At 29.9% G+C, this 15,837-nt stretch overlaps 5 protein-coding genes across 9 annotated transcripts; 1 reads left to right on the forward strand and 4 right to left on the reverse strand.

Moving 5' to 3' along the window:
- Positions 1 to 820: 820 nt before the first annotated feature.
- LOC124500019 (la-related protein 7 homolog) lies at positions 821 to 1,954 on the forward strand. The gene is made up of 2 exons (XM_047064034.2): positions 821 to 1,072; positions 1,175 to 1,954. Exons 1-2 carry the CDS (start codon positions 926 to 928, stop codon positions 1,952 to 1,954), a joined length of 927 nt encoding a protein of 308 aa, XP_046919990.2. The 5' UTR covers positions 821 to 925.
- On the reverse strand, positions 1,703 to 3,413 carry LOC124500018 (uncharacterized). Its single transcript, XM_047064033.2, has 3 exons — positions 3,268 to 3,413; positions 2,423 to 3,214; positions 1,703 to 2,353 (listed from the first exon to the last, which is right to left on the reverse strand). The coding sequence occupies exons 2-3, from the start codon at positions 3,202 to 3,204 to the stop codon at positions 1,984 to 1,986; spliced, it is 1,152 nt and encodes a 383-aa protein (XP_046919989.2). The 5' UTR covers positions 3,205 to 3,214; positions 3,268 to 3,413; the 3' UTR covers positions 1,703 to 1,983.
- LOC124500017 (UDP-glucuronic acid decarboxylase 1) lies at positions 3,281 to 5,839 on the reverse strand. 2 transcript variants are annotated; one of them, XM_047064032.2, is made up of 4 exons: positions 5,373 to 5,839; positions 4,911 to 5,309; positions 3,944 to 4,853; positions 3,281 to 3,862 (listed from the first exon to the last, which is right to left on the reverse strand). In XM_047064032.2, coding segments are annotated over exons 1-4 (1,371 nt in total). In that variant the 5' UTR covers positions 5,434 to 5,839; the 3' UTR covers positions 3,281 to 3,861. The 2 variants fall into 2 exon arrangements, with proteins under 2 accessions (XP_046919988.2, XP_075587564.1); XM_075731449.1 differs by having other exon boundaries at positions 3,281 to 3,859; positions 5,373 to 5,492.
- A 296-nt stretch (positions 5,840 to 6,135) lies between these two features.
- LOC124500015 (voltage-dependent calcium channel subunit alpha-2/delta-3-like) lies at positions 6,136 to 12,331 on the reverse strand. 4 transcript variants are annotated; one of them, XM_075731445.1, is made up of 14 exons: positions 12,082 to 12,331; positions 10,229 to 12,003; positions 9,570 to 10,171; positions 9,417 to 9,497; positions 9,250 to 9,345; positions 8,992 to 9,186; positions 8,773 to 8,932; positions 8,607 to 8,697; positions 8,300 to 8,332; positions 7,931 to 8,068; positions 7,664 to 7,863; positions 7,133 to 7,603; positions 6,920 to 7,064; positions 6,136 to 6,846 (listed from the first exon to the last, which is right to left on the reverse strand). In XM_075731445.1, exons 2-14 carry the CDS (start codon positions 11,757 to 11,759, stop codon positions 6,525 to 6,527), a joined length of 4,065 nt encoding a protein of 1,354 aa, XP_075587560.1. In that variant the 5' UTR covers positions 11,760 to 12,003; positions 12,082 to 12,331; the 3' UTR covers positions 6,136 to 6,524. The 4 variants fall into 4 exon arrangements, with proteins under 4 accessions (XP_075587560.1, XP_075587561.1, XP_075587562.1 ...); XM_075731446.1 differs by having other exon boundaries at positions 10,229 to 12,027; positions 12,082 to 12,197; XM_075731447.1 differs by lacking the exon at positions 8,300 to 8,332.
- Positions 12,332 to 12,759: 428 nt separating this feature from the next.
- mus304 (mutagen-sensitive 304) lies at positions 12,760 to 15,819 on the reverse strand. The gene is made up of 2 exons (XM_075731083.1): positions 14,759 to 15,819; positions 12,760 to 14,688 (listed from the first exon to the last, which is right to left on the reverse strand). The coding sequence occupies exons 1-2, from the start codon at positions 15,151 to 15,153 to the stop codon at positions 13,335 to 13,337; spliced, it is 1,749 nt and encodes a 582-aa protein (XP_075587198.1). The 5' UTR covers positions 15,154 to 15,819; the 3' UTR covers positions 12,760 to 13,334.
- Between the last annotated feature and the right edge of the window lie 18 nt (positions 15,820 to 15,837).

The raw sequence follows: 15,837 nt of genomic DNA on the forward strand, positions 1-15,837 counted from the left end.
TTGTTTGGTTGGTAGATTGTCAAAACGAACGAAAACAATGGAAAGAAAAGAAAATTTTCTTTTTTTTTTGTTTTTGTTTTTGCCTGCTGTTGTTGTTTCAGTCAAGTTTATTTATCCAAAAAAAAAAAAAAAAAACATTGTTGACATTTTATAAAAGCTATTCGGTTTCTTTTGTAATTTGTTTTTTTTGTCTCGGTTTTTCTCGGAATATTTTTCGCGAACAATTTTTTTTTTTTGGTTTTTTTTTCATAACAACAACTGAAGAATTTATTCTTGGATTTTGTTTTTGCTGAATTGATTCACGTTCGAAATGAATTTTCATGAATGAAACAAATTATTATGTTGACAATAAGTACGTGTGATGATGATGATGATGATTGCCAAACAACCAAAAAAAAAGATTGATTGGATTTTCGTTTTTTTTTGCTTTTGTTTCGTTATCTCTTTGTACATTTTTGTGTTGTGGTTGTTTTTTTTTTGTCATTATTAATTGTTTTTTGTCGTGGCCACCCCCTCACCAAATAAAAAAAAAAAATCTTATTCGAATCAAACAACAAACCGACATATGAAATAGTACATTTCGATAATTTGTTTTCCCACGTTTAGTTTTTTTTTTCAATTTGAATTTTGCACATTTGTCTGAAAATTTTTCTTTTTCTATTATACATATGAAAATATGAAAACTAGATACTACTGCTAACAAAAGAGGGCAGCACGCAAATGTTGTGGAGCACGCAAATGTAAATAATAGTATCGATATCGATCGATCGAATTGATTCAAATCACAAATTGTGACCATAAAATAGACAAAAAAAATTGAAGAATGAAGAAGATAATTTATTTTCTTCTAACCTTTGTTATTTTTTAAATTAATTTGTCATTCATCCATTCAAAGCTATCACTAACATATATCAACAAAAACAAAATGTCAAAGGAAAAAAATTTTGTAAATCAAAATATTGGCCAACAAAATACAAACATCTGCATTAATGCATCAATAATAATCGATACAAATGATGACGATGTTGATAATGATAGTGATGTTGATATTTATGAAAAGATACGTAAACAGGTATGCCCGTATTGTTTGTTTGTTTCTCGATCATGGATTAATAATTTGTCCTTTTTTTATTTTTTATTTTTTGGGTTCACCACCTACAATCATATTGGTTAGATTGGTTTCTATTTTAGTTCATCCAATATTCATTATGATAAATTTATGCAACGTTTAATCGGTATTAGTGGACAAAAATCAAATGATAACCATAATAATATGGAAATGGATGATAATGATAATGATGATGATGAAGATCATCATTATGGTATACGTCCAGTACATTTAAAAGAATTTTTACGTTTCAATAAAATACGTGAACTGACCAATTCATTGGACGATTTATTAAGAGCATTCAATATTGATGATTACCCTGATCTGGTTGATACATTTCTGGCACGACATGATTTAAATTACGACAGTGAAACACAATCATTACAACGTTTGAAACCATATCACATATCAATTGATAATCTTAATAATCGTACAATTTATTTGGAAGGTTTTGATCCACAAATATCCAGAATTGATGACATATTACGTGGTTATCTAGAAATATTGGGACCAATACTATCGATACGTGTGCAGAAACGTTCCAAATTGTTAGGATTTGCTTTCGTTGAATATGAACACGAAAAAGATGCTCGATTATTTTGCAATTGGTTTAATAATAATAATAATAATAATAGATCGGATGAAATGAATACCACCGTAAAAATGGATAAATTACTACAAATTGAGAAAGAATTACAAAATATTAAACAAAATGATAACGAAATTCGTGTATCATCTAAAAGTGAATGGAATCATTGTAAAAATCGTTATCTACGAACACAACGACGTTGCCGGATAAAATCAATGAAACGTGAACAAGAAATACAGCAAAGTTTTGAATTGTAAATAATAAAAAAAAAATTCGATCCATTCATTCATTCATTATGGCTACCACAAATATTATGATCAGCTTGACATGGTATCGTTTCTTCAGCCGCAAATATTTGTCCATTTGTACACATACAAACCTGATAGGCTAATATTGGTCCATGATCATCATTATTCTCATTATGACGATTATTATGTCCATGACGAATATGATGTTGTTGTTCTCGATGATGATTGTGATGGTGGTGATTTCGATTTAGATTGGCAAATAAAATATTACGACCATTCAATGATAATTGTTCGGTATTGAACCATAAATCATCATAAGATTTTATTTGTATTGGACCATTATTGGATTCCATTTGAATCGATGAATTTGTTGATTTAATCGATAATTGCTCGGTACGTGATTCAATCCTGATTTTCATTGACAAATAATTACAAAATTTTCTATTTCCACAGACAAAGTAAAACCAAAATACTCACCGTAAATCTTGATTTACACAGCCAACAATTGAATCAGTCATCATTTGTGATAATCGTAAACCACCTGGTTGTTGTCTTATATATGCCATAGATGTAGATGAATCCTCAATAATAAGACCGTCATTTTCAATTTGTAATAAACGTCTACTTGGTTTTTCACTTTCAATCACTAGACGATTATTAATTTTAAATTCCAAATTACCAGTAATTGCTGATAAATGCAGACTATTTACATTCATTCCATTACCATCATCATTGGATCTAATTTGTACATCACCAGATGGATTCATTTCGCCAGTTGGATTCGATTGAAATTGTAATCGTAAATGTTGATTATTAATGGTGGATTGTGCCATTTGTGATTTATAATGATTTATATCATTCGTATAAAGAGTACAATTGTTATTACCATCACCACTATAAAGATTACCTTTGATACGTAATTTCGGATCATCATTCTGATTATTATTTGTTGTTATTGATTTTGTTGTTGTAGTACGAATAAATGTCTGAGAATTTTGATGTAAATTCAATGATATTATAATCCATCCAATAAGCATTATATTAATCAAGATGAAAAATATTAATATTGAAATCAGATAATTTATACGTTGATTCAATACTATGCCACCACGATTATTGATTGATGAAATTTGATGATGATCGACAACATTCGATGATGATGATTGTTTTTTATCATTGGAAACGCATTGTTCCAACAATTGTCGTATCCATTGATTTGTCGATGACGATTGTTGTTGATGATGAATATTCGTATTCATTATTATCGTTGTCGATGATGAATTGATAATCTTTTTGAAAAATCAGAATTTTATCCAGAGAATGAAAAAAAAATGATAAATTCAAAACACAATCGATTTATTTTTAAAAACGAAAAGAAAACAAAAAAAAATTTTTTTTTGATAAAATTGAAAAAAAATAAATTAAATTATCACTACTATATGTAAGACAATGTCTGATGATTTTTTTTCGTCCAAAAAAAACACAAACTAACAAGCAAGGAAAGAAATAAATAAATAAAATAATAATAATAATATCTGACTAATGATCGATGATGGCGTTGATGAGAAAGAAAAAAAAAGAAAAGAGGCGTTGTCCTAAGTGTGTGTTTTACAAAAAAAAAAAAAAATATCGATCCATTTTTCGTTTCTCTGGTTCCAACATTCATCGTAGTACATGCACAATTTTTTTTTCAGGCTATATAGGCCGCATCCGATGAGTGAGAAAAAAAAGGAGATGCTGATGTGTCATTGTATGTGTGTTGATCAAAGTTGTTTTTTGGATGAATTTAAATTTTCTCGATTTTTTTTCTTTGAAATGAAAATTTGTTCTGAATTAATCGATGATCACAGATGCTTTTTCTGTTTTTTTTTGTATTGTTGATGATTGGCTAGTTTAATATGGTTTTTTTTCGCTCTTCTAATGGACAATGGAAAAGATTAAATGTTGAATGAGTAATAAATAAATCATTGAATCAATGAATGTATCATATATATTTACCATGTTGATCTACCCAATGATCGTTTCAATTCCAATCGAAAATAATCAATAGTTTTAGCTAGACCATCAATTAATGTTATATTCGGATACCAATGTAATATTTGAAGTGCTAATTTTATATCCGGTCTTCGTCGTCGTGGATCATCTTGTTTAGCCGGTAAATATTCAATATGATGATGATGATGATATGAATATGGCTGCATGAATCGATTATCATCATCTTTATTATGTTGAATTTTTTCATTATCACGATGAACAAGATTCAATACGATATCGGCAAATTTCTGTATAGTGTATTCATCTGGATTACCCAGATTTATTGGTCTGCTATAATTACTTTCCATTAATCGTACTAAACCTTCGATTAGATCGGAAATATATTGAAATGAACGTGTTTGATTTCCATTACCATAAATACTTAATGGTTTCGATTGTATAGCTTGGCTAATGAAATTCGATACCACACGACCATCATTGGCATGCATACGTGGTCCATATGTATTAAAAATACGTGCAACACGTACCGAGAGATTTTCTTGTTTTGCATATGCATATGTTAATGCTTCGGCAACACGTTTACCTTCATCATAACATGACCGTGGACCAATAGGATTTACATTGCCCCAATATGATTCCGATTGTGGATGTACATCGGGGTCACCATAAATTTCCGATGTAGATGCTACAAGAATTCGAGCGCCAACACGTTTTGCTAATCCTAACATATTTATTGTGCCCATTGTGTTCGTTTTGATTGTTTTCACTGCATTCATCATATAATGTGGTGGTGATGCTGGTGATGCCAGATGATAGATTTCATCCACTTCCACATACAATGGATTAACAATATCATGATGTAATAGTTCAAAATTCGGATGACCAAGCCAATGTTCAATATTGGAACGTCGACCTAAAAATGATTGATTGGAAATTAAATACTCTGCATAAAGCAAAAATTTATTATTACCGGTATAAAAATTATCAGCGACAATAACTTCATGGCCATCGGATAATAAACGATCCAATAGATGAGAGCCAACAAAACCGGCACCACCAGTAATTAGAATTCTTTTCTTTTCTGAATATGGTAATAATTTAGTTTTTTGAAAAAATTTTCGATTCGTAACAATTTTTGATGATTGAAAGTTATTTTTTGTCTCAATCTGTTCTAACCGCAGCCGAAGTTGTTCAATTTCATTATGTAATTTTTCAATTGTTCCCATTAATTTTGTATTATTCTGATGACGATTTCCAATATCGTTATCGATGATGTCACTATCAATTTCATTTTTAGATCGATGTTGTTCATGTTGATTATCATCATCGAATCGATGTTTAGATGATAAATTATGATAATTAGTAAAAACTATGTAGAAAAAAATTGGTAAATTTTTTCGAGAAAATTAAAAATGTTAAACAAAACACATACCAATAGTTAATGTAAAAATTACAAATAAAAATAAAACATAAAATACACGAGGTAATGTCATTGTTCTTCTTGACCGTGGAATAACAACAAAACAAAACAATTGGAATTTTGAATTTTTTTTTTTTTTTGGATAACAATTGGATCTGATTCGATTGAATAATAAATATATGGCAGCAAATCAATTTCAATTATCGATTTATTATTACGTTATTTGGCATTCATTTGGATTGAATAATAATGATGTAGAATTTTGTTGTGAAATGATATCACCATTTCAATGTCATTTTCTTTTTTTAATATTTGATAATAATGAATAATGATGATGATCATGAATGATAGTTGGTTTTTTTCAATTAGTCAATTACAACATGCCGGTTCATGATTAATAATACTGCTCGAATGATAATGATGATGATGATGATGACAAATGGAAAAATTGGTCAGTTTTTTTTCTGCTTTTGAATGATATGTCGATGAAATCAGCAAATTATCATCATCATCATAACATCATACATATGCTCATTTTATACAAATGAAACAAGAGATAGGGAGAGAGAGAGAGAAATTAGCCCATTTTTTGCAATTTGATTACGATAAGATTTGGTCGTTTTCATTTCATTTCATTTTTTTTTTCATTAGAAAATCAAATACAAAACGAGGACAAGCAGCAACAACAACGTAAACAAAACACACACACACACTGAAAAAAAAATTCATCATCATTCATAAACAACGTACAATTTTGAAATTCAATAGCATCATCATTGTCAGTAGCAAAAAAGAAAAAAATGTAACATTTACTAACCAAAATGAATGAATTTGTATTTGATTGATAATAAATGGAAAAAAATTGATTCTCTGGATGATGAAAATGTTTGTCTGATTTTCTGTTTCTTTTCTTCTTCTTGTTTTTTTTTTATACAAAATGAATTACACATATGAATTTGTATTATATTATAAACACTGGATGTGAAAAAAAAAACAACAATAAAAACAATTAGACAATCTAATGATGATGTAGATGATGATAAAATGATGCTCGATTTTGGTTTTTTTTTTGTTGTTGTTTTGTTTTGTTTAACGATAGAAAAAAGGGTTTTATATCCATAATAGTAATAATAATAAAAAACGATTAACTATCAAATATGCAAATTAATTGTAATCGATCGATAATATTAACGATAATGATGATGATGATGATAGTAATAATAATAATAGCCATGTTGTCGTTGATGATAATGTATATGCTCGTCCACATTGTCGTATTTCTTTTTCCTGTGGATGATAATTATAACAACCAGCCGGACGACGACGATATTTTTCCGTTTTCAGCAATTGACATTGTTTTTCATCATCATATTTAATCTCTATTGGTTCAATTGACAATTTTTTCTTCTGACAATTACAAGTTGGATTATTTACCGATATAATCAACAAAAGATTTGTATGTGGTATATAATGGGCGAGAAAATTTCTATAAAAATTTTTGGAAAATTTCCAGAAAAAAATGATGAAAATTTTTTAATTAATTGAAAAAAAAACATTACCTTGAACATTTAGGATTTTCACCACAAACAATATCTTTGGACTGTCCATCTGTAGAGAAATTGATCATTTCATAAAGATCAAATTCTTTATCACATGGACGTGCTATTGTTTGATTATCATCTAGATCGGTAATCATTGTGTATTCTATGAATTGGTTTAAAGTGAAATTAAAATCAAATTAAATTTTTTTTCACAAATCATCAATCATTTACCAGAACCAAATGGTAATCCCATTTCCATCCAATTATCTTGTCGTACATTATAAGTTTTTTCAGCCATTGACCAGACATCGTTTCCATAAAGAATATTCATGTACAATAATCCTAACCATGTGATGAATGATTTTAACATTTTTGCCACTAATGCAAAAATTGAATAAAGATATGGATTCGATGATGGTCCAGACACGATTTCAGCATCCAAACAAATTGCTTGATAATCATAAAGATGTACACGTTGATATATGCCGCTGGTGACCAATTCTTCAAGAATATCACCATCAATTTGTCCAAAAAATTTTCCAACATCATTCGTTTTATGATTACTCAACACAATGAATGCATTATTATCGATCAGATAACAATCAACATCCAAATGTGTACATGGTACATTGAATTTATTCGTCGTATTCAAAAAGAATTCATGTAATGTATCATAACGAAATTGAATGCCAACCACGGCCACTAATTGAATGAAGAATTCAAAATAAAAAAACAAAAAATTTGAAAACATCAGCCACATACCTGGTGAACTATGTTTCAGATTGCCAATAAACAAAGCATGTGTTGCTGTTACCAAAAAATTTGAATCATAACGTGAATGTGTGGCAGCAACACGACGTTCATGTTGTTCGCCAGCATCAAAATCGACAAAATAAACGAATGCATCTTTGTTATTGGTATAGAAATCCACTGTACGTTTATAATATGTTTCTTCGATTGCCCTGTGTGTTTTTTTTTGAGAAAAAAAAGTTAAAATAGTCAATCTTTAAATGAAAAAAAAATACAGACCTATCATGTTTATGATAAAATGGTAGATCATCAAGCATTTTAATCTCATCTTTTGAACGATAATCTTTAAAACGAGTTAGGCCACTACGTGTCGCCACAAATGTCGATACAATACCAAATGTTTTGATTCTTTGTTCACTAAAAATGATGATGAATGAATGAAAAAAAAGCAGACAAAATTACAGTTTAAGGCAATAAACAAGAGATAAATTTCCTGCAAAATTTAGAGTGACCATAAAACAGAAAAAAAAATTTCAATTCATAGTTGTTTTCCCTTTTTGATGAATTCAATTCACAATTGAATGCAATATAAATCCAGGCGCTAATTGAACAGAAAAAAAATTTTTTTTCAATCATAAAATTCGTTACCTTGGCATCAACGATATGAATATTGTAAGCGGACTTTTTTTTAGTTTTGTTTTAAAATTAAAATAAATTATAAAAAAATGGGAAAAAAAACATTGCGTTGCGTTGCGTTGCATTGCAAATGAAAAAAAAGAAGAAGTAAATGACGACATTTTTCATTATATTAATCCAATAATTTTTTTTCAGGTAAATTAATCAAAATAAAAAAAAATTTTCTTTCCAAATGGAATTTTACCAATAATGGATTTCAGTGGGTTTTTATGACATCAATAAAGAAAAAATCTGTTTTGATTAATCAATTTCAACTTACTCTCGATAATTTGGATTCGAACTACAACGTTCGGTCGGTATATCTGTGAGATTGGCATCCAATACCAGACTTTGTATTAGATCTTTATCACCTGGATTTTTTTTTTGGTTGGTGATGAGAAAATTGAATCAATTGTTTGGTTGTTTCGTTTGATAATAAAACTTACAAAGAATTGTTTCATAAACTTTTGGCCGTATACTACTTGTACGCCAACGGAAATTTTGTTTCTCCAAATCATTAGTCAGGAATTGTAATATCGATTCTTCTGGTGTTGAAAATGATTGCTGTGGCTGGCCAGTTATCTGATGTGGATTATCGCAATACGCCTATTTCATTGAAATGGCCATTATTATGTAAATATATGTTTGATATACAGGAATCTTACCCATTCAGGATGTACTCGCCATTGATTGCCACGAAAATAATGGGTGAAATTTTCTTCACGATATTTCATACGTAGATCAACCTGTGAGGTCAACCTATATGAACCATATGGTTCGGGCAATGCAATGGCAAGACTAAATGGTGTATGGCCAATCATACCATGTGTATAATGATTGACGCGTGTTATAACACGTTTCTATGTTAAATTGAAATTTTTTAAATAATAATTTTCACCAATCAATCAATCAATCATACTAACCATTTCATCGATATGTACTTTGACGGCAACTTTTTTCCAACCATGTGTACGATTTATCATATTACCACGTATAGATTCGATATATGGATCAGGTTCCTGAAAAAATGAAGAGAAAATTTTTAAATCCATAAATTCATTTTTACAAATGAAAAAAAAAATTCACATACTCTTGGACCAAGTGTATTGTTGGCCAATTCAACTTCAGACATATCCACCGAATGATAGAATGGCTTCAGGAAACCATCAAACTAAATGCAAAAAAAAAAAAATAAAAATGATCAAAATGGTCAATTGAACTAAACAATTTACACAACACATACCAACGGACGTAAATCAGGATGATTTAAAAGATAACCATTATTTGTAATCATAAATGAATAACCATTAACACCGAGCTTGAATGATGGTGTTAATTTTTCAATCTCTTTTATTGGTATATCAACACCGGCAACACCAAGCAGATTTGCAATACGTATTGTTTCGATTTCAGCATCTTGATAAACATTTTTGATCAATATTCTTTTCGTTATATTTGTATAATTTCTTGTATCAAATACTGGTGTTGCTAATGTTGTATAAAGTGATACGGATTTTTTCTTCATATTTTTTTGATTCTGCTGCTGCTGGTGCTGATGCTGATACTGTTGCTGTATACGAAATGGTATCTGTTTATATGGTATCGATACAACATTTCCATCATCATTTTCATTGATTGCTAAATCATCGATTGATTGATGATGACGTTTTCGTTTTCGATTACCATTATTAGTCATTAATGTATTTTCAGATTCTTCTGTATTATCAATTGTTTCATCGATATCGTCATTATCATCATCAGAGTCTGCATTATTTAAACTTTGATCCAATTCTTCATGTGCATATCGTGCCTGTGCACGTAGACGATTGATTTTTTCATAATTTTCTAGATTAAAAAAATTTTCAAAAATTTAACTCTTTGATTGCCTGGTTGATGACTTACGTTTATTTTTCCATGTGTTTTCATTCAACTCAGTTTCATATGTCGGCGCATAGATTGGTGTCCAACTAAATACACGTTCACCAGACAAAACAATTGGCCGTGACATTACCGGTATATATTTTTGTACTTGTTCATGTACTTCGGCACGATTCATAACATGTGTATAATAACCACGATTATGACATGCCATCCAATATACCTCGCTATGTGATGTAACATCTTGACCGATCAAATAGGTAAAAACACGTACCGGTATGTTGGGCCAATTGAATTGACGAAAAACATCTTCATATGTGCCTGGTGCACCATCCGTTATCAACATTATTGCCTGATTACATTGGGAACCATCACCAGAACGATTAAATCGTTGCAGAATGGTAAATGCTTGCGATAGGGCAGCAGTAAAATCAACCAATTCATTGGTTTTAACATCCGAAAGACCTTGTTTGATTTCTTTGATATTTTTACGATTCGCCTGTACCAATGTATCCAAACATGAATGTATTGGTTGCACGGTTTTCGAGAATTTCAATGCGGCAACATAATCATCATCCGTTAAGGTGTCCAATATATATTCCACAACATTCTGGCCAATACTTTTTCGTACACCAGTCATTGAACCACTTGTATCCAACAGGATGACAATATCTTTTGGTGATGCTGCACCTTTTATATACCATGGACGCATACGACAATCATAGAAATCAATCAATGGTTTGTCCGAATAGCTGTCACGTTCACGCCACGAAGTTGCCGGATACAAGCGAAGAAAACCTTTTGCTGAACCAAAAAATTGCCACGATAAACTGGGATCAAATGCCAGATTATTCTTGAAAAATTGTGTCAAATGTTCTGACCATTTTATATCATTAACAACATCGGGTGATTTATCATAAACATTCACCGGAACATGTATTGCACTATGATCTAAATTGACGTAAGCATTATCAAAATTTGTGTTTCTAGTCAATTTTATTGGCCGTGAACCAGAATCCAATGATCGTAAATAATGGTTATTATCTTTGATTTCCACACCTTTAACATTATAATAATCAATTTCCATATTTTTATCATACGTATGATTCGATGCAATACGTTCACTTTCATTAGCTATACGTTCAACTGAATGTTTTTTCCAATTAAACATATACATAACATCATTACGCATATCGTCCATCATTTTATTGCCATCAAACCATTGTACTTCTTGATTGAAACGTTGAAAATTTTCTTCAATCCTACCTAGACATGTTTGTTCAGTACCAACACTTGACAGTTCACGACCAAATGTTTTGACCATATTACGTATAATTTCTTCATCTAATATAAATTCATCGATTGCACATTTTGTTCCTGAAATCATTATTTGTAATATAATCATAATCATCATCATTATTATGACCGTAATATTCATGTTTATGAAGCTCATCAAATTCGATGATGATGATGATGATTCAATGTGAAAATTGTTGTTGTACTTTTTTCTTGTCATCATTTTTATAATTGATTTATTTGAAATTTTGATATTCATTTTTTTTCTGTTTGTTTTGGTTGCTCAACAATTTAGAGTGATAATTCAGTCGTTTCGTTTTTTTTATGGCTAAGATTTAGCAATAAATTTCAATTGATGATGACAATGATGATGATGATGATGATGAGGACAATTTAATCCAATTTTTAGCTGTTGTTGTTGTTGTTGAGGCATTTCTTTGATTTTATTTTCAAGTTTGCTGTGTTGTTGTTGTTGTTGTTGTTGTTTATATTTACATTTTCATCTAAATAGAATCAAAAAAATTTTACTTGTGGAAAGTTTCTTTTTAGCAAAACGAAAAAAAAAAATTAAAATCACTTACCACAATCAATGATAATTTCAATTGTATGCAAATGGATTATTTTTATTGTTGTGATATGCAATTTTAATTCGGAAGCATTGAAATTTTTTTTCAATTAAAGTGAAACAACAAAACAACAGCAGAAATATTGATGTGTAAAATAATGATGAAAAATGTGTGTTTGTCTGTATTGAATTTTTCAGCCATAAAATTCTATGATTATTCTAGATTCTACACACACACACACACACACTTCATCATCATCATCATCATCAGCACATAGAATTTTTCGTTTTCTCGTTTTTTTTTTTTTTTTTTTTTTGATAGATTGATTTCGAGAACCGCTACTACAAAATTTTATTTTATTCATTCATAACATTAGAATTCGAGATACCAGCGCAGCGCCATTTCACAATCTCAAATGGAACAAACGTTGGTCGATACAGATTCTGGTGGTAGTAGTAGTAATTTACGATTCTAGCATTTTTTGTGCTATGTATGTGTGTGTGTGTGTGTGTGTGATATATGAAAGGTGGGGTTTTTTCCTCCTTTTTACGTTTTTATAGTAGAAAAAATCATTCCGGTCCTGGTTCTGGTTTTTATTCGCTGAACTGCACCACCACCACCACCACCAGCACATTATTCTCATCATCATCATCATCATCGTGATCATTAAATTGTGAAAGCAAGAAAAAACCGTCAAATATTAACCGGATTTTTTGCACTTTATTATTTTCGAGATAGTCAAGAAAAAAATAGAATAAAAAAATTATTACTTTTTTTCATTGAAATCATTATTATCATGTGTAACAGTGAATTTGATGGATGGGAGTGGCTATAATTGTAGCGGGAGGTGGGTGTATTTGACCACGGTTGTGGTAGTGGTATTTATATATTATTATTATTTATTATTATAATCATCATTATTTTACAGTAAATACCAGATAAAAACATGTCAAAAAGTCAATGAACGATGACTTTTTGATGAAAGAAAAATTCACACATTCCATGCACATACACAAACCATTAACGGTCAAATGTCAGTGTAGTATAAAATTATAACAAAAATTCTGGCATGACAATGGAATTGAATAGAATAACGGCTTGATTTGAAAGAATTTTTTTTTATTTAGAATTTTTTTTTTGGACAAAAGTTTGGATCGAACATCATCATCATCAGTCAATCTTTGTTCAGTCGATGTGGAATCAAATTTTTTTTTTCGTTTTGTTTTGTCGTTGTTGTTGTTGTTATTGTTGTTATTGCACAAAAATATTCAATGTCGTCGTCGATGTGAAAATAGCCTTATACGATGATGACGACGACAACGACGTGAATGATGATCACCGCCATCTTGATTTGTTTGATCATTATTAATTGTTGATAATGAATCATTTTGGCTATTATTACTATTATTGGATTCTCCAGCCGAAATAGATCGATGTATCATTGATGTACCGGATAATGGCTGCTGTTGTGAATGAGCCGGTAATATTCGTACATTTGGCATAACATAGGCTATAGTTTTTGTTGGACGTTTATTGATCATTTGTTTAGATGTTGTTGAAATAGTTGGTCGATTAATATTATTTTTATCATTTGAAAATATTGCCGATGATAATGTTGCTGTTGATATTTGATCATAGGCCATTTTCGATGCCAGATATCCATGATTATCCGATTGATAATAATGATTCGATGGATCTTCAATAACCGTTGACATTGTTGCGGTTCCGGTGCCGGTCATCATCATTGCTTCGGATGATTGATTTAAATGTTGACCGAATTTTGTTTCCAACATGTTTAATTTCAATTGTAATAATTGATTCATATCCGTAATGTATTGAAGACGTTGTTCAACTTTTTTATTCAAATCTTGTTCATCCAGATGTACATCACGTATACAACGTTCTAGTTGTTCATTTAGATCGGAATTTTGATTACATAATTTACGTAATTTACTTTCAATTTGTTCAATACGTTTATTGATTTGATGTTTCAAGTTAACATTTTCATCATTATGATCTTGATGAAATGTCGATGTTGTCGATGTTGGTGATAGATCAAATCGATTGAAATTTGATGATTGCAAGGGAAAACCAATGATCGATGATGGTGATGACGGTGTGGATTCCATACTACTACTACCACCACCACCATAATATTGATTGAATTTTTGTTGTAATTTCAATACCGTACGTTTCAATTGTTCAAAATCATCGTAGATTAATTTAATTTCTTTCATATTTAGCTGTAATTTTTCTTCAATATCCAGGTTTTTCTTTTCCAATTTACGATAATCAGCCGATGATTCTTTCAACGATTGCTGTAATCGTTGTTGTTTTGCCACTATTGATTTAATATCTTCATTATTTTTCAATACTGTACTTGTTAATAGGAAATTTTCACGTCGAATACAATCCAGATCATCAGTGATTCGTTTCAAATATTCGGGTAATAATCGATTATTATTATTATTATTTGCTGATGCATTTGTTGTTGTATCATTCAATTTAGATAAACTGGTTGTCATCACCATCGATGATGATCGACAAAATCTTGATCGTGATGATGATGATGATAGTGAATTTTGACGTGATTGAAAAAATTGTTGTTGACGTTGAAAATTACTAATTGGAAAGAAAAAGAATATATGTAAATTTTAATTAGTGGAAATCTGAATCAATTTGAAATATTTACTTGAGTGAAATTAGATCGGCAACACAAATTTGATGATAATTTGGTGGAATATGATCATCATCATTTTGGTGATCAAAATTAATTTGCTGTGGCTGTTCATCATCATTAGTTGATTGCCAATGTAATTGTGGCCATGAATTACTTAATAATGACCAATTATGATTCTGATTATGTTGTAATTCTGATGATGATTGTATTGAATATTGTTGTTGATAATAATAATCATTACCATCATCATTTGTTGTTGATTGTGTTGAATTTAATGATATTGATGGCAATTGATATTGATAAATACCATCACGTTGATGTTGTTGATTTATATCAAATGATGATGTTGATGATGATTGTAGAAATAATTCCGAATCTGATGCAGAACGTATTAGGAATGTTGACATTTTTTTTTCTTCAATTTTCAATAAAGAATTGGCATCACTTTTTCATTTCTATTTGTTGATCCGGGGTACAAATCATCGAACAATTTAATAGCAACAGCATAACAATTGTTATTGTTGTTGTTGTTTTATTAAAAAGATTGATTTTCATTGAAAAAAAAGCTAAACCTTGTTGCTGCTCATTGAAAATCTGATTGTTCGTTTGGATATTTTCAGTGTATGTATGTGTGTGTGTGTGTGTTAGTTTGTCTATCGATCGTGATCATTTTGTTGATGATGCAAGAAAACGAAATAAATACATACAGAGGTTTGTTGTTGGCATAACATACTGGTTGTTGTCGTCATCATAAATTGAGCTTGTCATTTTTTTTTTGCCTGTTGCTCACGAGCTGCTGATATTGACATTGGACTTATATTGAATATATAAAAAAAAATGTAAATTGGAAATTCAATTTAGAAAAATAATAACTGGAGAAAGCTAGATAGATAGAGATTGAAAAAGAAAGTGAATGAAACGAAATGAAAAACAGGAAAAAAAGGGATTTTTTTCTTTTTTTTTTAAAGAAAAAACAAGTTTCATTTTCAAATATAATGAGCATTCATTCACTCATTGATCGTATCTAGATCGTTTTTTGTTCTTGCTATGTGGCCATCATGTTTATCAATTATTCAAAAAAAAAAAATGCA

The sequence above is a fragment of the Dermatophagoides farinae genome, chromosome 5 (assembly GCF_024713945.1).
Source record: "Dermatophagoides farinae isolate YC_2012a chromosome 5, ASM2471394v1, whole genome shotgun sequence".
NCBI classification, from domain to species: Eukaryota; Metazoa; Arthropoda; class Arachnida; order Sarcoptiformes; family Pyroglyphidae; genus Dermatophagoides; species Dermatophagoides farinae.